General features: G+C 42.4%; 2 protein-coding genes across 4 annotated transcripts in view; one reads left to right on the forward strand and one right to left on the reverse strand.

Moving 5' to 3' along the window:
* The window catches only part of MCUB (mitochondrial calcium uniporter dominant negative subunit beta), a 73,347-nt gene extending 70,978 nt beyond the window's left edge, over nt 1-2,369 (forward strand). For all 3 annotated transcript variants that reach the window (XM_073340881.1, XM_073340883.1, XM_073340884.1), the window contains one exon: nt 409-2,369. In XM_073340881.1, the coding sequence (XP_073196982.1) occupies nt 409-486 (78 nt within the window). In that variant the 3' untranslated portion in view covers nt 487-2,369. The remainder of the gene's footprint in view (nt 1-408) is intronic.
* Nucleotides 2,027-22,581, reverse strand: CASP6 (caspase 6). The gene is made up of 8 exons (XM_073340885.1): nt 22,346-22,581; nt 15,056-15,097; nt 13,988-14,030; nt 9,880-10,026; nt 7,572-7,648; nt 6,907-7,082; nt 4,296-4,455; nt 2,027-2,949 (listed from the first exon to the last, which is right to left on the reverse strand). Exons 1-8 carry the CDS (start codon nt 22,383-22,385, stop codon nt 2,711-2,713), a joined length of 924 nt encoding a protein of 307 aa, XP_073196986.1. The 5' UTR covers nt 22,386-22,581; the 3' UTR covers nt 2,027-2,710.
* Between the last annotated feature and the right edge of the window lie 1,398 nt (nt 22,582-23,979).

Consider the following 23,979-nt stretch of genomic DNA (forward strand, 5'->3'; position numbering starts at 1 on the left):
TCAGTTCTGCTGCTGTATGAAATGGGCTTTATAAATTTTCCTAGGCTTTGGACTGAAGATGACCGTGCACTATGCATGGGGTCATACATTCAGTCGCTTGGAAGGAGGATGTTTGTGCATCTGTAGGGCTGCAGTTCCCGTTGGCCGGTCTGTTGACTGACAGATTAATTCACTAATGGCAGGAATTGTTTTTGGATGGTAATCCCTAGAGCGATCTGACCAGGAGTTTACACTTGTGATTATTGTGGGAAATCTGCGCCATAAGGTTAGTGTCTTCACAGAAGCGAAAGACCTGGCTACAGGGAAAGAATATCAAGAGTATGAAAGGAAGGTACAAATTAGGGGTGACTGAAAGGGATAAATATGGACACAGAATGTCCTCCATTTAATTCTCTCTTGCGTTTACAGGTTGAAGAGTCCCTGAGACGCCTGCATCAGCCCCTACATCTGCAACTTCCAATACAGGAAATCAATGACAAAGACTAATTTTTTTTCATAACTGAATTGTCATTTCCAAAACTGATTCCAATATTTAGTTTCTATGTTGCAAACTGAATATTTTTGACCACTATAGTTCTGAACATTACTAGAAATGTTGATTAAAACTATTATATCATTAGATTTTTAAAAAATAATTCCTGAAATAAAGAAATCTTTCAAAATATGCATTCAGATCTTGGAATAAAATTCTCGCCATTTTAGTAAATTGATGTGGGCATAAGAGTCAGAGTGGTGTTCTAGTGTACTGAAGCATTTTACTATTTTTTGGGGGACTATTAATAACAGCAGAGAATAGCACCAAAAATTTGATATGTCATAGAAAGATTTCTGGTATTTATGGTGAAATGTATTTTTATAGTTTAGCAGGTCTCCTGTCTAATATTCCAATTCAGGAAAGTCCATGTTTAAAATTAGGCATGTGTATAAGTGCTTTCCTGAACAGAGATGAACTTTAAATCATGTGGTTAAGTCATCCTGAAAGATAGTTCTCTTTTTGTGATACTAACTCTATTTTTATACTTCTGCAACATCTTCCATCCAGAACCTCTTGCCACTTATGAAAGTGGATAAGTATTATCCACATTTTACAGATGGGGAAACTAAACCATATAAAGGTTAAATGAGTAGCTTAAGGCCCCAAGCTGAGGGACCCAGGATTATGGAAACAGTTTCTTGGATCTCTCTCCATGGCTCTAACTTCTGGCAGTTGTGCTGTCTTAACTGACAAAATCAGAGCACAAAAACCTTGAACCACACACTAAGATCCTCTGCACTATTTGATTTTAAGTTACACAGCAAGAATACATTTTTAGAAAGATACCTATTAGAATGAACATACAGAGTTAGTTTCCATCGAATATCAAATGTTATATGTGTTACCTCAAATCTAAAACAACAAACAATTTTGGACACCAAGTCAGTCACCTGTAGTTTTCTTAATTCAGCCTGTATTGCGTATTAATTCTTAGTGTATGCTCATCTTCAGGGGGCTGAAGAACATATTTGTACATAGCTCTCCTGACTAGTATAAACTCAGGGTGCTAGTACAGTAATAGATTAAAGTTTGGCATACAGTGTTCAGAGTACTATAAATTTAAATACACACTTTATTTAAAGATGTTGTTTTCCCATATTCAAAGATTGTGTGAAAATATTTGACCAAGCAATGAAGACTTCCAAATTTCTAAAAGGATATTTAAAATAATGCAGAATAAATTTATCAGGTAAAAGATTTGGCAACCTGAGTTTACTATTCTTGATGAAGTAAAAGGCAGAAAGATCAGTGGTTTTGGTTTGTTTGGTTTTTTGATTGATGGTAGGTCTCTTGGATTGTGAACTGACTATAGTTATTGTGTAAATTAGAGAGATAATAAATGGAACCCCATGCTGTCATTTTTCTAACTACAGCAGTTCTTTAAAGTTAAGTGAAGAGAAGGTATTGATCTAGTAAGGAAGAACCCAAACACAGCAGTGCTGCTTAGATGTTCGTTTCCTCCTCTAAAATTAAAGGCAAAATATCACACATGCTTGGAGCCTAGTGAAACACACACTGCACATTTTAATGTGTTGTAGGTGTTACATATTTTTTAAGATACAAAAAAATTACAAACATACCTTAGCTGCACTCCCTATAAATTAATGTCAGTGCAAGAAAAAAACAGCTTTTATAGTCTAATGCAGTTTTAAAAGTTTTGTGAAAAAAGTTACAAAATGCTATAATGCAGTTAGAAAGTAGACAAGGAATCACTCAAGTGCAAGTCAGAACATTTTAAAAAATTGGTTAAAAAGTGCTTTCTCTCTTAGAACTTATATGACCCTTATTACCACGGCATCTGAGCACCTTAAAATTTTTATTACACAGAAATCAATGTTACAATTATTTCCCCCAAAATTCCCTGAGACTGCTGTTGCTGCAATGCTGATTTATTAGAACAAAATAATAATTTCTAATATAGAAAGGTTTTTAAAAAATATTTAAATTATGGTTCCTGAAATTTGATCCCAGCATTTTTGTAAATAGTCCTGTTGAGGAAAATGCATGATGTGAATAACTGTGTAGTTCTCTAGCTACATTGAAAATCATGTTATAAACTATTGAACAAGAGAACAACCTTTCACTCAGTGATCTAGACTACAAGATTAAGTGATGAAGATATTTTCCATTTTTTGGAGTGAATTTGAATAAGATGCCATTCTCAGATGGGCCTATCTACTTTGATTTTTGATGGAAGTGCAATTTTTTAGTCAGCATTGAGGCAAAACAAGGAATCTGCTTCTTTCCTATTGCATTAATGTCTCTGCAGATATCCACTTTGCGATGAGATACTTTCCTGTTAACCAGAGTGAGAAGTTCTGTGAACTCCAAGGAAGAACCATACTTTCTTATCATCTCACACAAGTCTTGAATATACCAGGTGCCATTTAGAGTTTCACGATGAGAATAGTAACCTATTGGGAAATAAGAGCATAGGACTCCATTTAACCTTAAATGAAGACTAGAAGCCACAGTTAATAACTTACAATATCACAATTTACTTCTTGCCAGTCATGTTCATGGACTGCAGATAAGTTTTAGATATACGTCTCTGCACTATTTATGCTGTCTTGGGTACTCAGATGTTAGAGATAAAAACAGTACTTTGGCAAGTTTGCATAATCAAATTTAACCTGGGATTAATAAGTACGGCCACACTGAGTCAGACCAATGGTCGATCTAGCCCAGTATCTTGTCTTCCAATAGTTGCCACTGCCAGATGCTTCACAGGGAATGAACAAAACATGGCAAGTGAGTGATCGATGCCATCATCCACTCCCAGGTTCTTGCAATTTAAAGGCTTAGGACACCCAGAGCATGGGGTTGCATCCCTGATCATCTTGGCTAATAGCCATTGATGGATCTTCTCTCCGTGAACTTATTTAATTCTTTTTTGAACATATTATAGTTTTGGCTTTCACACCACCCCCTGGCAATGAGTTCCACAGGTTGACTGTGTGTTGTGTGAAGTAGTACTTCCTTTTGTTTGTTTTAAACCTGTTGCCTCTTAATTTCATCAGGTGAGCCCCATGGTTTTTGTGTCATATGAAGAGATAAACAATACTTTTTCTCCGTACCATTCTGATTTTATAGACCTCTATCACAGCCCCCCTCCTTATTGTCTCTTTTCCAAGTTGAAAAGTCCCAGTCTTTTAATCTCTCCTCATAACTTATAATGGGTGCAACTCCATTTCTGACAATGGAGTTGCATGTTCATGATTAATTTTGCCATTTGACTTTATACAATATTTTGCAAAAAGATTTTGTATTAATATTTGTATACCTTTCCAACATCAGGTAATGTTAAGCTGAATGCAATATTGATTCAATAGCAGAAACAGTTCTGTAAATTCCCCCTCTGGTGAATTACAGAAGAGTCTTCAGGATTGGGAATGAGATGGTTTGGGAAGGGCACCCACCTGTGTGAGGAGGTTTAAGAAATCACATCCAAATGACATGAGATTAGAAGTGCAGAAGAATATTTCCTCCTGACAGGTAGCTCAGTGATAGGGATGTGATCAGTATGCTTTGAGGTACAAAATCATTTAAAAATTGCAAGTTAGATGGCATATTTTCATTTATTCTTAAGTCTTTACCGCATGTGCAGGAGACACCACTACTAAAGCAGACATGCAAAGTGGCGAGTTTAAGGAACTTGAATTCTTGTTTTGATTGTGTGACAAAGAAACTCTGCAAGCCTACTACATTTAGTAAAACAGGAGTTAGATGCTAGAAACTTAAGTGCAAAATAACAACATACCTTCTGCAACCGAGTAGCACATCAGAAAGTCTGCACCAGCAGGTAAAGTATATATAGCCGCAGCATCCACTTCAGTTTCGTTGACTTTGGACTGGTCTACAATACTGTCCACTGCATCCGGAACAATGACTGGGTCATCGTGTTTATCCCCTCTACATGCCTAGCAGGAGAAAAAGCGCTGAATCCTCTCATCAGCCAAGTACAGTTAGCCCTCACCGAACAAAATTCTAAAAGCAGAAGTGCTTCCTGTTTGTTTAGATGGTCTTAATTTATGTAACTAAGTTCAGAAAGAACTACCTTTTGTCCTACTTGTACGTCCCCGAGGCTTTCATTGGTAGAGCAGGCTGTTTAATAGGGCCGGGCACCAACTTAGAAATATCAAAGCATAGCAGACCCCATACTGACCTATTCTCTACTTTTGGAAGGAGAAGAGGGAGTAGCCTTACAGATCAGTTCAAGGAGAGTGTTCTGTGTGTAAGTAGCAGCTTGAAAAGAAGTGTGGGACTACCCTTGTGAGAGATGCAGGTGCACGAGGCTGGCATTGTCAGTGAAGCAGAGTGGGGGACTCAATAAGATGCAAGTTTCAAGGGGTTCAGTACTACTTTGACTAATGACTTGGTTTGCATTGTAAATTAAAGCAAGGGTGGAACTGATTTTAGGTTATGTCTCTAGTTTTTGTTTTATGCGTGAGTCTACATTAGTAGGAGCCCCTAAATAATTAATTTTCCAGTTGAGATACTGAACTTCTCCCCTGCTTGCTGCTCTTACTTCTATAAAATCCAAAGTGGATTTACTCTCAGTATAAGATGCTGGATTAACAGCAGATTTAATTCTGCAGGGACTCTGTGTCTGAATGAGGTTTCACCCCTACAGGACAGGAGCTATAAAGTGGTTCATCCAGGGGATGGCAGCTTTAAATTGCGGCCAGGTCTGCACAGGATTGTTGCATATGGAGGCCACTCATTTCCTGAAGGCTCTGGCCACTGTCACTCATCTTGAGTTATGCGGCCAATTTGAGACCCCACTGGAGCAAGAAAGAATTCCTTTGCTAAAAGGCCAGGAGAGGCCAACATAGTGCAGGACTAATCAAGCTCCAAATATAGGGGTTTTTTTCACAAAAATGTTAAGCACAGGTCATGCAGTACAAACTCCCCACAGCATCAGGCCAAGGGACCTCATCCTTGACTGGGAGGGAACCATCTGATGGGGCAAAGATGTAGTTCATGGAATTTGCCCATTCAGTCTTTAGCCTTCCTAAGTCTGGCATCTAGGTACCAGTTGTGGTCACCTAAAAATATGAGCTGAGGCCACTGACTCTCTTCCCGCAAAAAATGATGGCAATGGTGTCTGCTGCTGGACAATTGTTGGCCATCTATCCTACACGGTCTTGATTTGAGCTGGCTTTCATGTATCAGTATAATTTTACCATTGTGACTCATTGGCAGCTTCAGTACACAATTATTTCCTGTTTTAGTTAGCATAGCAAAAAATCCAATTTAACTGATGCTCAAACGCTTTTGTACATTTGGCTAAGATTTTCCAACCCAGGCTACATAATTTAACCCACAGACTACTTGATGCCAACTGGCAGAGGGCATAGAGAGACAGGGATCCCCTGGGTTCACTTTAAGATGTCACTTAGGGTCTCTGATTAAAGCTGTGTCACACTGGATGTCAATCATTGCAAGATGTTTTTTATATATAATATGTATATTATAATGCTGAAAAATATGTTTTAGGCCTTATAGCTAAAAGCAGCATGTCTTGAAACAAGTGCCTCCTGTCTGGAGAAGTTTTTCTCCTTAGTGGACCATTGTGTGTTTTACAATAAAAGTTTATTAGTATATTGAGTTAAATGCTAATGAAGAGCTTGAAGAGAATTCAGAAGAGGTGAAGATCAAAGTTCTCATCTGGTATATCTGGGAGTGCAGAGAGAGACCCTAGCATCCTTCAATACATGAAGACAAGCTGCAGTCTTGATCTTTTGAAAGTGGGATTTCAGCCAGCTTGGTTGAAAAACGCTGGGAAAAGGCACTGGGGTAAGCTATCATGTAGAAGACCGGGAAATGTCCCATGAGTTACGTTTAGGCTCGACAAAGTGTGTTATGACTGTTTTATATGTAACCATTTATTTTCAATAGTCTTAATTTCTATTATTTGAATCTCTGTTCTTTGATGATGAACTTATTCTTGTTTTCACTTTAAACATTTCTAACTGCTGTGTGTTAAGCAGAGTGGTGATCCTAGTTGACCTGAGTAAGCTGCTTTGGGAGTAGCGAATCTGAGTAGCATGCAGTGGAATGGGCTGAGCACTCCAGAGGGATGCTCAGAGGACTATGGAGTTGGAATGTGCCTATCATTAACCTGGAGAGAGAGAGTTATGACTTTGGAGGCCTGAGAGGTAGTGCGTGTGTTGCCAAAGGCTGATGGAGACAAGAAGCTGATCCACAGACAAGACTTCCTCTCACTAAGGGCAGGTAGTAGCAAGCTGCCTCTTGGAAGTGTCATAATAACCACCGCCTTTTCCACATGAGAAGAAGTTATCACAAAAAAAACTGTCCTCTGTGCCACTGGGGAAAAAAGTACACAAATTCAAGAACAGAGATCTTACCTGAATTATAAATATTTTAGGCTTTCCTACTAGACTCGGGCAGTTGTCTCCTCTGAACATGTTTGTCACTGTCTGAACTTTTATTTTAGCATCATAGGCGTAAACGTGATTATCTTCACCATGGCTCAGGAACACACACACAAAGCAGTCAGCATCACTGTGGTTGTCCATTGACACTAAAATAGTGGAACTGTGTTTAGATGATTACGCAAGCTTACAGTATTTATTAAACACCCCACCGTTAGTCCACTTAAGACCACATTTAGCCATTTAATCTCAAATCAGTTGTATTTGAGATATGTTGAGCCAGAGTCTCAGCTGCTGTAAATCAGCATAGCTCTGCTGAAGTCTGGAACTACACTGATCCATACAAGCTGAGGCTCCAGTCAACTGGAATTTAGAGAGATGCTTAGTAAACACTACTTCTGTTGGTCATAGATGCATCTTGGGAATTCCAACGCTTGCAATATAATACAACTGAAGATACCACGGTATAAAATTACATATTTTCTGTTCCTTAGTCTTTTTATGTTATGGAACTTCATCACAGAAGGGAAACAATTCAGGTTACAGTGAACTTGTCTTAAGAATGTATTTCTCTATCACTGTTATCTAGAACTTCTCCTGCAAGCAGACTAAGACATACCAACTACATGGTCTCCTACCTTCATAAATGTTCCGCATAACCTCTTCTGCTTTAAGGTCATCAAAGCATCTGACTTCAAATCCAAGCTCTGTCAAACTATCATTAAACACACATGTTTTAATAAGTATCCTTTTTGAGTTATGCTAAAAATGCCACCACTTTTGTTGCTCCCTTTAGAACTCTGTACCTTTTCCTTGAGAGAATAGATATTCATGTTAGTTTATGTAATGGTACCCAAACCTGATCCCCAGGGGTGTCTTAAAGATGCACAGGACCAAAAAAAGTCATTTATAAAGTGAAGGCATTCTCATGAAATAGGAATTCTGTTAAGAGCAAAAGAAAACACAAATAATGGAGGTACTCCCTCAGGGACCTGTCTGAAAACCAACCAATATGCGAAATAAAGTAGAACTTCCATTTTTGCCAAAATGCAATTTCATTTTCAGGCAACTATGAGCCAAACTGGACAATTTTGGACTTTTTTTTTGAAGGGTTATAATACTATCAAATCAGAAATTTAATATAAACAGAATATAAAAACTTAATCATGCCCTGAAATATGCTGATGCTGGGCTATGCCACCTCCCTGTATTAAGCTTTTGGTTCGGTTAATACGTGCAGCCACTTCCCTTGTGAGCTCTGTGCTAATCTACTACACTTGTAACTGGTTACTTTATAAACATCAGGTCAATGCTAGCCTAGCCTGGGTGCTTTCTCCATTTTTACTCATTTCCTCAATCCATGATGTGCTGTTGTTGCATAGTTCCATAGGCTAAAACAAAATTCATTATGGAACTGCATTTCTTGTGAATGGAATAGTGGGTTTGCTATCACTTCTTTTGAGGGACATGTGTTTCTAATTACTATATCTAATATTGTATGCAGCGTAGCTAAAGTTGTGTCAGTCCCAGGATATTAGAGAGACGATGAGGTAATATTTTTTATTGGACCAACTTCTATTTAGTGAGAGAGACCAGCTTTCAAGCCACACAGAGCTTTTCTTCAAGTCTGGGGATGACCCGAAGAAGCGCTCTGTGTGGCTTGAAAGCTTGTCTCTCTCACTAAATAGAAGTTGGTCTAATCAAAAACATTACGCCTCAACTACCATGTCTCTCTATATCTAATATTGTCAGTGATGGCAGAGTCTGAAATTTGTTGGTACTCCACAGCGGACAACAACTAGTGCTAGGAGACATGGGTGTTTTCTGTAAGTCACATATCCCTTCCTCTTTGCATATCTAAATTGTTGTAAAATAGCATGTGGCTAAGCTTAGACTATACTGGCTCCTTGAGTTAGCCACATAAACATACGGATGTACAGCACAGTTGTGCCTGGAACAGAGCTGTCCTGCGTCCCAAAAGCTGCAGTTGCCTATTTTGCATCTGCGAGCAGCTAGGACTACGTGCACTTGCTAGGTGAATAGGAATAAAGGCTTCTTAACTGCCTTAACTGTTCAGTCAGTTTTTGAAATTGTATCATACAGCACATCTGTTTACCCTACAAACCTGACCTTGAACTACTCTGCTATTGGACAGCATAAGTTATTAAACAGATTTGAACTTCACATCACTTACTCAAACTGGTTACTGGTTTAGTGAATCACAGGAAGTGCAAGATGTGAATCAACAAAAGTCAATTTATCTCCTACCGTAAGCAGCACAATTATAAGAATCTCATGTTTAGAACTTCTATCTCAACCGTAGCCACTTGCGTCCAACCATCACTTGGCTTGAATGCATTAGGGATATTAGATGAATTAATGTTGCCAAGCAATATTAAATGGGCACAATCAGCTTGAAATCTAGTCAATTACAAAAAATGAGTTGAAAGTAATTTCAGGTACTCTACCTTTCTCCCGGCACTTCCTACCGGTTTGTGACGTTACAATCAAGTTTATCTTTTTTCTGTATTAACCAATGAAAATATTTGTGTTCTATTTTCCCCCTCATCATATTGAGATAGAAAAATACATTGTTTGTTTAGTTACACAATACTAAAAAGCCTTTAAAAATTAAGATCACCACTTAGACTGCTGAGGTACAGGCAGCCATCAGGGTAAGGAAGACTATTTTCACAGGGCCTGATCCTGTCCCCATTGAAATCAATGGGAGTTCTGCCTATTATTTCAAAGGGAGCAGAAGCAAGCATTTAACTCTTTTTATCATGGGGTACTGTGCAAAATCTTTCAGTCACAATTATGTCAATGAAATCAGTTATTTTATAGCTGCTTATATAACCTTCATGACAAATCACTTTGAATTGCATATTTTTATTTAACTTATCTAAAAATAGTATCCTTCTGTAAAGCAGCCAAATATCATCTTACCTGTGTTTCAGATTGTCTCTGTCTGCAAGTGTGCCACGTCTATCTGGCAGTGTTAAGTGCCAGAAAAACTGCTCATGATTGAAGATTAAAGCAACCCCTCTTCGCCTGTGGTTCATTTTGTATTGTGCTTCTGGATCAAATGGTTGGCTGTTACAAAGAGAGAACATGCCTTTCAATTAACAAATAAATAATTATTAGTTCACCTACGTATGTTCAGAGGCCAAGATTTTCAAGAGTGACGAGAGATATTGGGTACCCAAAGTCACATTTGAAAACCTGGGGCACATTAAATGAGTCATTCAAAAATCTCATTAAAGAACTGGCTGCAGTAGATAAAGGCCAGTAAGTTCTGAGTTTAAAAAGCTGTTTCTGTAACTTTAATTGTTTGCTTGGATTATCTGTTGAATTCCAGGACAGACGACTGCCAGTGCAATAACTAGGCACATTATGATAAATTAAAGTGGAGTCTGGACTCAGTACTGATTCTCCATGTTTCACAGTTTAGCCAGACTTCTTATTTTAAAAGTTATAGAGCAGACCCCTTTTGATAATGTAAGTGTGCACTAGTTGGAATTTTGTTTGAAGTTACTGTTTACTGAATCACATGCAACATGAACATGGCAGTTTTAAATAGTCACATAACTTTCTGAAGACAACATTGCGATGTAAGTTTCTTATGCTGGTGGGACAGAGCGAGATTTTCGTCCATGCTCACCCGAGACAAATAACTCAAGCAAGATGAAATCAAAATGTCCTTAATGCCCGTGACTAACTTACAAGTCTGTAATATTCAGCATTTCTGCTCTTAGAATCACCGTGCTCAGTAGTCAAAAATCAGGACAGGGAAAAAAGGCAGAGAAAGATGGGGCATTTTTCTTCCCCTTAATTATTCAACCTACACCAGTAGGAAAATTGTCGGGTATAACCAGCGATAGTCTCCAAATCACTTGAGCAGCGATGGTGTGGACTTCTAAAAGATAAATTTACATACTAGGCCACAGTTTAAAAAAAACATGAATATCAGCCATAAATATTTGGTGCATACAACTTATCTGAATCTACTGAAGAAAGAAATTATCTTATGGAATGAAACAGTGATCCCTGTCTAATTTGAGATGCATACTAAAAAGCTATTTCCAAATACCCACTAGGAAGCATATGCAATGTTTTAAACAACTTCTCCCATGAAATCAGGACAAAAGTAAACATTCCACTTGAGAAGGCCTGAAACCAAATACTTACCTGTCAAAAATAGCTAGCATGACTAGAGCCAGTTGTAGGGCAGTGTGACCCAGCCTGGGCTATCACACTTGGCACCCTAGGACTGACCATGCGTGTTTTCAGTAAACAAAGACATAGTTGGAGGCTGCTTCTCAGCCGCTATTCCCTATATTGCTGCCTCTATGTGCTAGAAGAAGCAACTTTACCTTTTACTTTAATCCTTTTAAAATACAAATACTCTATTTAAAAAAATTAATGCACGAACCTAATTTCAAATGACTGCTCAATTCCAAAAGAATTGTGTTGTGGTGACATCCACCCAGTTTCATGCTGGTTGTGTCTCCTATCCCTGTTACACTTGACATGCATCACCTGTTTTTCATGGGCTGGGGGCAGAGCCACCACTAGGAACAAAGAGACCTTCCAAAACAGGTAATGGGGGAAGTGGCAGCAGTGAGGTGTGTGTGTGTGTGTGTTCGCACACATGCATATTAAGAGCTGGGTGTAATTTTTCAGCTGAAACTTTTTTCACTGAAAAAAATGCAGATTTGGATTGACCAAAATATTTTGGCAAATTAATGCTGACTTTGTGAACTGCTTCAGTTGAAAAAAATGTGGAAATGTAGAAATGGTTCATTTTGACATTTACGAAATGTTTTGATTCTTCAGCTAGATTCAGAAGGGGAATTAGAGGCCTAACTCCAACATTTAGGCACCACTCACAGCACTGATGAGGAGCTAGTCCCTTTATGCCCAATAGCCAGGCAACTCACCTGGGATGTGGGAGACCAGGACTGAATGCCCCCTGCTTTGAACACAGGTCTCCCCACTCCCAAGAGAGTGCCCTAACCAGCTGGCGATTGGAGCTGAAGTAGGCTCCCTCAGTCACTCTTGTTGAAGCTGTTCCACTTTGCATAAATAAATATTTATTGGGCTAGAGAGAAGTGGTGAATGCCCTACCAGACTAGAGAGTAATTATCATTCTCTCTGTCCTAGTGACTATACCTATTTATACAAAGCGGAAGGGCTTCAACAGGAGAGCTTGAGAGAGACCCCCACCAGAATATCCCATAGCTCAGTCGTAAGAGCACTCTCCTGAGAGGTGGGAGATTCCTGTTCAATTTTTTTCTCCTCCACCCTCTCAAGGCAGAGAGGGTGGAATTAAACCTGGGTCTCCCACATCCTGAGCGAGTGCCCTAACCAGCCACTGGGCTGAACATTGTAAGAGTAGTAGCACCACCTCCTCATCCTCCAGCTGGATTTTAAGTGGGGCCTGATCTGGTAGGTGTGCTCTGAGTATTTCTACTACGTTGACCCCACCAGCAAGAGAGGTTGGGGAATGACTGTCTTTCCCTGGTTGGAGGATCATGCTGGTCCTTTGGCATCTGGATGCCTGGAGTAAGGCAGCAGTGCGCACGCTCAGAGACAGAGACGTACTGCACCAACAGACCTTTACAGCAAAAGTTAGGCACCAAGTAAATTTAGGTGCCTACAAGGTTAGGCAGCAGCTGAGCAGGGGGTCTGTGGATCACAGCAGCACCTCAACCAGGAACTTGGGCACCTAAATCCCTTTGTGGATCTGGGCCCTAAACACACCCCTTTCCTCTGCATTTCACTCCTGGCTAGCTTAGGTAGCTCCTAAATCAGCTTGCTGGCTCCAGTGGATCCCATTCTTAGGAATCTAACTCTCCCCATGCATTGTGTGGGAAATCCGGGTACCTAACTTCGGACCATGAATTCTACTCGATAGCAGGTTGCCAAGGAGGTTAGTGTTGCAATGCCTACGTTCACTTCATGAATCTAGCCCAGGGGTTGGCAACCTTTGAGAAGTGGCACGCCAAGTCTTCATTAATTTAAGCTTTTGCGTGCCAGTAATTTTACATTTACAGGGCTCCCCAATGGAACCCCAGACTGGCAGTGGGCTGAGCAGGACTGGCAGCCAGGACCCCGGCTGGCAGAGGGCTGGTCACTGGAACCTCAGACCAGCAATGAGGTAAGCGGGGGCAGTGGCTGGTATCCCAGGCTGGCAGCAGGCTGAGCGGGGCTGATGGCTGGGATCCTGGCTGACAAGGGGCTGGTGGCCGGAACCCCAGACCATCAGTGGGCTGAGCGGGGTGGCGGACAGAACCCCAGACCAGCAGCGGCTCACCCGCTGCCGGTCTGGGGTTCCGCTGGCTCCTGCCAGCCGGGGTCCCGGCCACTAGCCCCACTCAGCCTGCTGCCAGCCGGGGGTTCTGTTCACCGGGGCCGGGGGTCGGGACTCTGGCTGGCAGCAGCGTGCCAGTAAAAATCAAGGGGCCGGTGGCCAGAACTCCAGACTGTCAGCGGGCTGAGCAGGGCCAGCGGCGGGCTGAGCGGCTCAGCCCGCCGCTGGTCTGGGGTTCTGTCCGGTGGCTCCTCCCAGCCGGGGTCCCGGCCACCGGCCCCACTCAGCCCGCTGCTGGCCTGGGGTTCCGTTCACCCAGGCAGGCAGTGGACTGAGTGGGGCTGGCGGCCGGGACCCCAGCTGGCAGCAGTGTGCCAGTAAAAATCGGCTCGCATGCCGCCTTTGGCACGCATGTCGCAGGTTGCCAACCCCTGATCTAGCCCACGTCTCCTTCCTACTGTATGTATTTGTTCACTGTCCAGCACTGAGGAACTCTGATTCTTCCTAGGGCCTCTGGGTGGTGCCATAATAAAATAATAATGAACACTACTACTTCAGTGATATGTAGGAGTTTGATACACATGTTCTGTAATGTTACGGGGCCTTCTTGGGTACTCAGCTTGGGCTCTTACCAAAGATTTAAAAAACCCCAAGTCATAAATGTTTTGAGTTTCACATTCACATCTCTCTCTCTCTTCCATTACCATCTTTAGTCGTTCTGATTAAAATATAGGCCTTTACCTTCTCTCAAGGGCATCTGTTTCTGTGACGTTTTGGTCTCCATCTATAACAAAAAGAGAGCCAAAGGGTATTTGAATTACTAACCCAGTTGTTAAAAGAAAATTTGATATCTTAGGCAGTGGGAGATTTTCGAATTTAAACTTAAATCAGGGCTTGAGTCATGCTACATCACCCCAGAATGCCATTCCGGCACTTCATTTGGTGGGGTTCCGTTCCTACCACGTATGAGTGATCGTGCTGGAAATCCATTCCAGCATTTCTTTTTTAAGGACTCATGTGTAGAGCACGTGCAACAATCTGTAAAGTACACTTGATAACATAAACAAGGAGTTCATGCACAGGCCAGATAATTAGGCATGAAATCACCTGATTTGCATTAACGCCTATTGGGGTGCACAATCATATGGGTTTACTTTTGGAGGCCATTCTTAAACATGTGACCCTCAAAGACCAGATTTTTAAAATTGCAAAAATGCGGATGCATAAATTGTATATCAGCAATCATGGACACTGCATATGCAAATGACAAGCTCTCCGTCTGGTTATTTTAACACACAGCCTCTGTAATTTCATGCAAAAACTGTGCATGCTTTTGTATACACTATTTAATTACTAGCACATAGTGGCACTTCTTTTAAATACATGAGGCAATCAGCCTGAAACTAAGCATTTTCTTTGAGGCTAGCTCAACAATTTAGTAAGTGATGTAGGTATTGGGACATCCAACTAGCAGAAAAATTCTAAAACATGCAAACAACAAACATGCAAACAACCCTTTCTTCTACTAAAATGCATAGAATACGTACATCAGCCGTGTTAGTACACCCAAAACTCCTACTGAAATTAACAACACTATTGAGTGTACAAGGAATACAGAGCTGGACCTACTGTTCTAAAGATGTTAAAGATAAAGCTGTCAACTATGTCCTGCTCCCATCTTCTCCCACCTATACGTTAGTGTCTCCATAGATCTGAAGATATCTCACAATCCATATTACCAAAAGTGTGACAGCCCACAATATTCTTTTTAACCTTGCCATTTTATGAAAGTAATACACTTTACTGTACCTTTGGTATTTAAAGCAGGCCCACTATCCACCTGGATTTGCCCTGCAATTGAAAACACCACACCAATGTCACTGTCATAACGTACAATGTATCAGCTGCAAAAAAGAAAATGTGAGCACATTTTTATACTACACAACTCACACCCTTTCATAATTTGTTTCTGTAATAAATCAAATGAATGGAGTCATAACATTGAGCTATGACGGACCACATTTGTTAAATTTTGTGATTATTTTTTGCCCTTTGTGGCCCCATCAGTACCCTACCATTGAAATCAAGTCATGAAGGCCTTGTCTACATTAGCACTTCTCCTATTACTGGTCTCGCACAGGTATAGCTCCACTGGTGACAATAATGGTGGAAAAGCTAGTGTAGCCCAGTTGCCAGTGTTTTTACCATCATATTGTCTAACTGTCAAGGTTAGATGGAACAGTGTAGAAAACACCTGTAGCCTGTCTACACTAGCAAGTCCACCGCGGCTACCACCAGAAGAACTGCACCAAGGGTGCTAGACTAATGATGGGAGAAGTGCTGAAAAGTATTAGCATAGACACAGCTAAACTTAGCAGTAATGACATAGTTCAGAATCTTAAACAAAAGAACTATTACAGAGAGTGTGTGTGTATGAGACTCACAATAGTTTTTGCCTGCAAACCTGGAGTTAAGGCTGATAAAGTATCACTTCAGCCAAAGTACACCCAACCCTTGAAAATATGATTGTTTCCCTTAAAAACTGTCTTTCCTTAACTTGGAATTTCCAAGTTAAGTTCCCACTTAATTGCCAACCTCTCCCAAAAAACATACCTAAGTATGCAAATACATAGTTAAGGTCTCTGTGATCGGGGTATTGGGCCTATCTCAGTGTTGACAAGGAAAAGTTAACCTTCCTCTTTAGGAAGGGCCACCGCTACATGTGCATAATGATGGGATATGCAGAGTAGTGCAAGCTGTGGGGAATTAATGAATTCCAGAAAAGGGAAAGAAAGAATCAGGCAGGGGGCTTGACACAAATAAGCTTCAAGGGAGAATAGCTGAGCCAAAGGACTTGTCTTATGCTGAAGTAAGCCATGTTGTGTGTTGAGTTTTATCTGACTGAGGTAAGATACCCTTTGTTTGCTGGGTCTCAGGCTAAAGAAAAATAAAGAGGACTTCTTGCTTGCTCTTAATTTCATTTCTGTTTAATCAGTTTCTTGTCATTTTTACTTTGAGTTTCACATACTCAATTAGAAAAACTCTACAGTATTTGGACTGCAAACACTGCTGGGAACTGTTCATTTGGGTTGTTTTTTTTTTTAAAGTTTCTAAATTTTTAATTAATGAAAATGTTCTGTTGGTCATAAGTCTCGTAAAGCTGGTATTTTTCAAAGGAACATCAGGGAGTTAGAGGGGTACGCAACTTCCATTGGCTTCAGTGGGATCTGGGAACCTAAATTTCTGTTGGCTCCTTTGAAAATCCCATACTAAAAGTTTCTTTTTTACAATATCTAAAATTTGCACCAAATGAAGTGACAATATACCTTTCAAAATTCACTGATACTCAAATCTGTATATTCCTTATTGGTTAACTCTAAGTGAATCCTTGGATTCACTCATCAATGACTGCAATCACACGGTAAAGGTATATTTACTGAGGCCTAGATTGTTTTCTCCTATGGGAATTGCTGGTGCTACCAAGTTGCTTGAAGTCCTAGTCACACCTAAGACCTGGTGGCATTCTCAAACGATCTCTTAAAGGGAACCAAGCCAGTAGATATTCTCAGAGAATGCCTCCCAGTTAGGGCCCTGCACAAAAGACAGCCAGGGACAAGCAGTGGTGGGGTATTTCTAGCTCAGTCTATCCCATGTCCCGGTGGTTAGGGCACTCATCTGGGATGTGGGAAGATCTTGTTTGCAAAGCAAGCAGGGAATTGAAAGGAGAAACTCAGGCCTCCTATATCACCAGGCCACAGAAACAGAGTGACTCTACAGCCTAGTGCTTCGGCCATCACCTGGGAACTGGGAGAATCAGGTTCAAGGCCCTGCTCCAAAAAATATTTAAGGTGTAACCGCTCCAAAGGAAAGACTGGGAGAGGAACATCCACCTCACAAATACCCAGGAAGATACTTACCTGGGATGTGCAGACCTCGATTCAAGTATTTGTGCACATCAGACAGAGGATGGATTTGAACTTGGGTTTCCCACATCCTAGCTAAGTGCCCTAACCATGGGTCTACTGAGTAGATTAACAAGCATGTACTTTTGGATGTATTTTGTGCAGGGCCTGAACCAGTATGCATGCTCTGAGACCATTAACTGGATCAGTCCCCCCACTGGAAAGGTAGGGATAAGGGGGAATGGTTAGTTTGAGAATCTCACTGGGGCTTAAGAATGAGCTGGGGTGGCATCATTCCTCAAGCAGCGTTGCACATGTCTATTGCTGGAAACTTAGGCATTTAGGGGACTTTAGACAGCAACTGCACAGTGGTTTAGAGAACATTGGTGGTGCCTAAATATTGGATTTAGACCATAAGTCTTTGTGAATCTAACCCTCTGACTTGCCTAAGGTCTGTGGCAGAATAGGGAATTAAACCCAGCTCCCTCAAATCACAGGTTAGCACCCTAACAACTAGACCATCTGTCTTCATACCTGAAACTGAATCAATGATAGTACTCAGTCCTTGCGCAAATCAGACTCCAAAAGAACACAGTTAGTGACCACCTGTAAAAATATTAATTCTCTTCTACTGACCAAGTACATGGTCATTGGAAGAGCTAGAACTAAAACTTATGATCTCCGAGTGCCCAACCCAATGCACCTTTCCCTAGGACAAAATACTGCTACAAAGTTTTGTGTAGCTCCATGAATGACACTTCTTGCCAGTGAGAAATGGTAACTTATTTTGTGTTATGGGTGCCCAGTAGCAGCAGGTAGGGCGTTATAGGAGTCTGTCCTCTTGCACCTCACAGAATCAGGAGATTGTGAGATGCAGGAGTGACTGGGAAACTTGGAGAAGCTAGTGATAACCAGCGGCAGACAGGGGAACTAGAACCCAGGGGGTTTTGGGGGTGAGGAGTGAAAGAGGCAGGAAAACCTGAGGCAGTTTCCTTCATTTTGTATCAGCTTCCCATTATCCTACCTTCTGCCTCTGACACACTTCATTCCTTTCCACTCACACAAAAAAGGAAACTTCATAATAATGCTACAACTGCAGAATATCAGTAGTTAAAATAATCACTATTAGATATTATGTGGATAGTCAAAATGTTGTTCGAAAATAGAATGTAACCTAGGAACTCTATACACTATGGCCTCAATCCTGCAAGGAGCTCGGTAAAGATGCACCTCTGTGGAGCTCCTTGCAGGGAAGAGGCTACGTAGGAATGTGTACCTAATGAAAGTAGTTTCAGTTAGTGAAGAAAAACAGATGACTGGCTTGAAGGGAACAACCTGGGATGTTATAGTTAATGATTCTTAACATGTGGGTGGTGACTGCTCAAGGGTATGAGTTGAATGCCAGAGGTTGTTTACTGCATCACAAGCTAACTGTATTCATCTGAAGCAGATTCACTTACAACATGGCCCTCCTCTAACACCAGGAATGCCTTTTCCCTCTTTCCTATGGGCACGGGCACAGGCATAAATCAATGTGTCAGGAGCTGACTGAGGAGATATCTGAGCCATTAGCAATTATCTTTGAAAAGTCGTGGAAGACAGGAGACATTCCAGAAGACTGGAAAAGGGCAAATATAGTGCCCATCTATAAAAAGGGAAATAAGGATAACCCAGGGAATTACAGACCAGTCAGCTTAATTTCTGTACCCGGAAAGATAATGGAGCAAATAATTAAGCAGTCAATTTGCAAACACCTGGAAGATAATAAGGTGATAAATAACAGTCAGCATGGATTTGTCAACAACAAATTGCATAAACCAACCTGATAGCTTTCTTTGACAGAGTAACAAGCCTTGTGGATGGGGGGAAAGCAGTAGATGTGGTATATCTTGACTTTAGTAAGGCTTTTGATACTGTCCCGCATGACCTTCTCATAAACAAACTAGGTAAATACAACCTAGTTGAAGTTACTATAAGGTGGGTGCATAACTGGTTGGAAAATCGTTCCCAGAGAGTAATCGGTGGTTCACAGTCATGTTGGAAGGGCATAATGCGTGGGGTTCCGCAGGGATTGGTTCTGGGTCCGGATCCGTTCAATATCTTCATCAATGATTTAGATAAAGGCATAGAGAGTACACTTATAAAGTTTGTGCACGATACCAAGCTGGGAGGGGTTGCAAGTGCATTGGAGGATAGGATTAAAATTCAAAATGATCTGGACAAACTAGAGAAATGGTCTGAAGTAAATAGGATGAAATTCAATAAAAATAAATGCAAAGTACTCAACTTAGGAAGAAACAATCAGTTGTACACATACAAAATGGGAAATGACTGCCTAGGAAGGAGTACTGCAGAAAGGGATCTGGGGGTCATAGCGGATCACAAGCTAAATATGAGTCAATAGTGTAATGCTGTTGCAAAAAAAGCAAACATCAGTCTGGGATGTATTAGCAGGAGTATTTTAAGCAAGACATGAGAAGTAATTCTTCCGCTCTACTCCACGCTGATTGGGCCTCAACTGGAGTATTGTGTCCAGTTCTGAGTGTCACATTTCAGGAAAGATGTGAACAAATTGGAGAAAGTCCAGAGAAGAGCAACAAAAATTATTAAAGGTCTACAAACATGACCTATGAGGGAAGGTTGAAAAAATTGGGTTTGTTTAATCTGGAGAAGAGAAGACTGAGAGAGGACATGATAACAGTTTTCAAGTACATAAAAGGTTGTTACAAGGAGAAAGGAGAAAAATTGTTCTTCTTAACCTCTGAGGATAGGACAAGAAGCAACGGACTTAAATTGCAGCAAGGGTGGTTTAGGTTGGACATTAGGGAAAACGTCCTAACTGGAATAAATTGCCTAGGGAGGTTGTGGAATCTCCATCACTGTGGATTTTTAAGAGAAGACTGGACAAACACCTGTCAGGATGGTCTAGATAATACTTAGTCCTGCCTTGACTGCTGGGGACTGGACTAGATGTCCTCTCGAGGTCCCTTCCAGTTCTATGATTCTATGAAATATTTGTAGCCTTATGACAGGGTTTGGTTGCTAGAGTACACAGCCAGCTGTGTATCTGTAGTAAGTGTACCTGCAATGGCAATAAGCAGGTAGTGTGGGTAGAGGGCAATGTATTAGACAGCATGGGTACAAATTTCAAAGTGCTAGCTACACTCTCTTCAACCTCATTCTGAATCGGCTGCAGTGCCAATGCTGCCCTTTAGCCTATGCTATGGTATGCCACAGGGTGCACGGGGGACTAAGCAACCACACCCCAATCCATCCAAACTTTGTTTTAAAAGGAGGGGTGCTCCTAAAATACATACAATGTTAAATAAAAAACCATCATTATTGTGTACCCACTCAGTTAGCTGCAAACGAAGGGCTTGTCTACATGGGAAAGTTATTCTGGAATAAGATAAGGTGTGAATTAAAACAGATATAGTTATACTGGTATCATTCCCCAAGTGAACACTCTTAGGGTATATCTACACTATGGACCTTACAGCAGCACAGCTGTACCACTACAGCCGTGCCACTGTAAGGTCTCCCGTGTAGCTGCTCTTTGTTGGCAGGTGAGAGCTCTCCTGAGGGCATAATTAAACCACTCCCAACAAGCAGCGTTATCGATGTCGGCAGGAGAGTCTCTTCTGCCAACACAGCGCTGTCCACATCAGCACTTTTGCAGGTGAAACTTATGTCGGTTGGGGGTGTGGTTTTTTTTTTACACCTGTGAGCAACAAAAGTTTTACCAGCAAAAGTGGTAGTATAAACAAAGCCTTACTCTGGTATAAGAGTGTCTTTTTTCAGTTTAGTCTTTTTTTCGCTTCTTGGCTCTTTGAGCTAAGATCATATGTTGCTCGGGAAGGTGGAAAAGACACTCTTACGCTGAAATAAGTTTGTCCACCTGGGGTTATACAGCTGTAACAATGGCATAACTGGTAAATATTTTGAAGTTTGAAGGGGTTTTGTTTGGTTGGGTGGCGGGGGTGGTTTGTAAACAATCTTTTTGTGCAGTCTACTACTAATACCAGTTCTGAAAAGACGGTTGGGGAAGAGGTCTGGGAGCATAGTCATTGCAGAGTTCTACTTCTTTTTAATTGATTTTTGGTTAATACTTATGCATGTGTTAAGCACTGTTTTACATGCACAGGGTATTATAGGAGATGCTATACATTTTAAAAATAACACTGTTCTTTACAAGAGAAATAAAATAACTTTTAAAAGCACGGTTAAATCACCTTTATAAATAACTGCAGGGGTCATACTTTGCAAACCTGCTTTATTTTAAGAAAACGCTAGTTCGACGGAGAGTGTACTACTGCCCATCCTATTAATTTAATGTGCAATGTATGCATGGGAAGAATTTACCTCTGGCTCCTTCGACCGATATCAATAAGTAGTGGATAGTGGGCATTTTATGCATCCTGTTTGAAACCCTGCCAACCAAAGGTGGCAGCTGTTTATGAATCACTGGTTTGCCTGGCACTGCAAGAATAGGTGCAGTGTAACCAGGGTTTAATTCGTGCCTGGGCTTGCCAGGGCTAACCCCTGGCACCCCTAGGCTTGGCAGTTCATAGCCCCAGCACCTCTCCCTTGCCACATCAGTTATGAAAGTAAAACAAAATTGCTTGAGGCCGGGGCACCTCTTTCATTACAGATTAAGCACTGAGTGTAGCAAAGAACAGCAGATCCCTGCCCTGAGGGGCTGCCACCCGCAGACACAATAACCCACAGCAGGGCAGCGGCCGCTTTGGGGACCCTGGGCAGCAGCTGTGTGTGTTGCTGGGGAGGCAGGAGCCCCAGGCTGAGAGCCGGAGACAAAGGGCAGGGACAAAGGCCGGAGACAAAGGGCGCCCTCGCCTTTCACTTTCCCTTCTCAAGGGCAAGGAGACGCGGCCGATGGTCGCAGGGCCCCCCTGGCCAGACACCCCCAGCTCTGCAGAGAGAGGCAGTAAAGGGAGGCCCCTCCCCAGGGGGGAACTATGGGGTTTAGGTTCCTTTTCCCCTGCCCGGGAGGGGGGAAACCCTCCCCCCAGCGCCCCCAGAGACGATGCCTCAGCCGCCCCCCAACCGCAGAGCCCAGGGGAAGCAGCGCAGCCCTGGCCCTCCCGCCGTCCCCGCAGGGCGCCGGCTGCGGCGCCGCACGCTCGCCTCTGGGTGCTCCGCAGGCTGGGAGCCCGCGGGCCGGGCTTGCCTGCCCTACCGGAGTTGCCGCCGATGCGCTGCTGCTTGGAGCTCGCCATGGCCCCAGAGAAAGGCTCCAAGTGCGGCTCCCCCAGCCGAAGCTTAACAGACGCCGCAGCCTTGCCCGGCTCGTCGTCTTCCTCCGCCGCTTCCTGCACCACCCGCCCCCGGCCCGCCTCCCTCCTTCAGTGGCCGCCGCCCCTTCCCGCGCCAGGCAACCCCGGGCGGCTCCCGGCGGGCGGATGGGATCCCAGGGGGCGCGCCCCGGCCGGGCTCTCCCCAGCCCCGGGTGTGGTCAGCGGGGTTGTACAGTCCAGTCGGCTGTCCTCCTCCAGCTGGGTGGGGAGAAAACCAGCACAAATCCAACCAGGTCCTCCCTGCAGTAACTGGGGTTTTGGTTTTATATCATTGGCCAGAACCAAACCCCAGAGCCAAACCCCACCAGCAACTGGGGGATTTCAGGGGGCAGGAGCCAGCTGGAAATTTCAGACCTGGCCCCTATATTTTGAATTAGTGTACTGAACCGAGACCCTGTGGATCAGCCCTCTGCCCCCATGCTGATCTGAGTGTCCCTAAATTCTGGATCAAGTTTCCCATATGGTTCTTGTTAACTGTCGGTCTCCTGCCAGTATTTAGCCTTAGATGGAGTTTACCACAGCTTTGGGCTGCATTCCCAAGCAACCTGACTCCAAGAAGACCCGGTCCCGGCGTGCCGGGGGCTGCTACCGGACTCACACCGTCCATGGGCACCTCTTAAGTTCAAGAGGGCATGAAACCATTAAGAGGTGCCCGTGGACGGTATGAGGCTGGTAGTGGCCCCTTGCGTGCCGGGACCAGGTCTTCTTAGAGTTGGGTTGCATGGGAATGAAGCCCAGCGCTGGTGGTAAACTCCATCTAAGCCTAAAGTCTGGCCCTTGCCTATGAAGCATTACACTTAGGGGTCTCGAACATATGGCTTGGCATGCAAAATTGAGTCAATGGCAGCTTGGTCATTAGAACTGTGTAGGGACAATTGCGTGCCTCACTGCTGCACAGTTTTAAAAATTAGGTCCTGAATGAGCCACCAAATAGTGTTGAGCGCAACAGCTGCCTTACTTAAAATCTGCACCTTAGGTCGCTTGGAGGAAATCCCAGTGTAATGTGCACACCTAAGTATTTTGTCTTTTAAAATATCTTTTTTTGTTTAAAAATATGGAACTTGCTGTTCTGACCAAGTTATTCCCCTTGTGAACCCTTTAACTGGATTCCTGTTTCTTACTGCATCAAATTCAAGCTTCTTGTCTTTACTGTGAAGGCCCAATATATTCTCACTCCCTACCTACTGTGCCTCTTTGCTCTCATTTTCTGTTATTCCCCATTTTATTCTCTCCTTCTTGGTCTCTTCTTATTGCTCCTGCCTTTCTCTATCCGCTGTGCTTATCCTGGTTTCCCATTTCAGACAATTGTTAGCTTCCTCCTTCCTCCAATTCCTCCTTACCACTCACATCTTTCAGGAAATTTTCCTATCCTGTTCTAACCTGCAATAATCTCTCCACAATGTCTTTTTTTTTTTAACCTTAATTCCTGTCTTATGTCTGGTCTTTTTTCTTTATTTTCACTTACCGTGTAAATACTTTAGGGCAGGAAACGTGTCTCAATCTGTTGGTAGATTGT

The sequence above is a fragment of the Lepidochelys kempii genome, chromosome 4, assembly GCF_965140265.1.
Source record: "Lepidochelys kempii isolate rLepKem1 chromosome 4, rLepKem1.hap2, whole genome shotgun sequence".
Classification (NCBI taxonomy): domain Eukaryota; kingdom Metazoa; phylum Chordata; order Testudines; family Cheloniidae; genus Lepidochelys; species Lepidochelys kempii.

What these genes read in the sequence shown, in the direction of transcription:
- CASP6 (XM_073340885.1), bottom strand. Translation starts at nt 22,385, where the DNA reads ATGGCGAGCTCCAAGCAGCAGCGCATCGGCGGCAACTCCG. An exon ending in GCGCATCGGCGGCAACTCCG is followed by an intron (nt 15,098 to 22,345) that starts GTAGGGCAGGCA and finishes TTTCAATTGCAG; the next exon opens with GGCAAATCCAGGTGGATAGT. An exon ending in CTAAAATATTTATAATTCAG is followed by an intron (nt 4,456 to 6,906) that starts GTAAGATCTCTG and finishes TTCTCCTGCTAG; the next exon opens with GCATGTAGAGGGGATAAACA.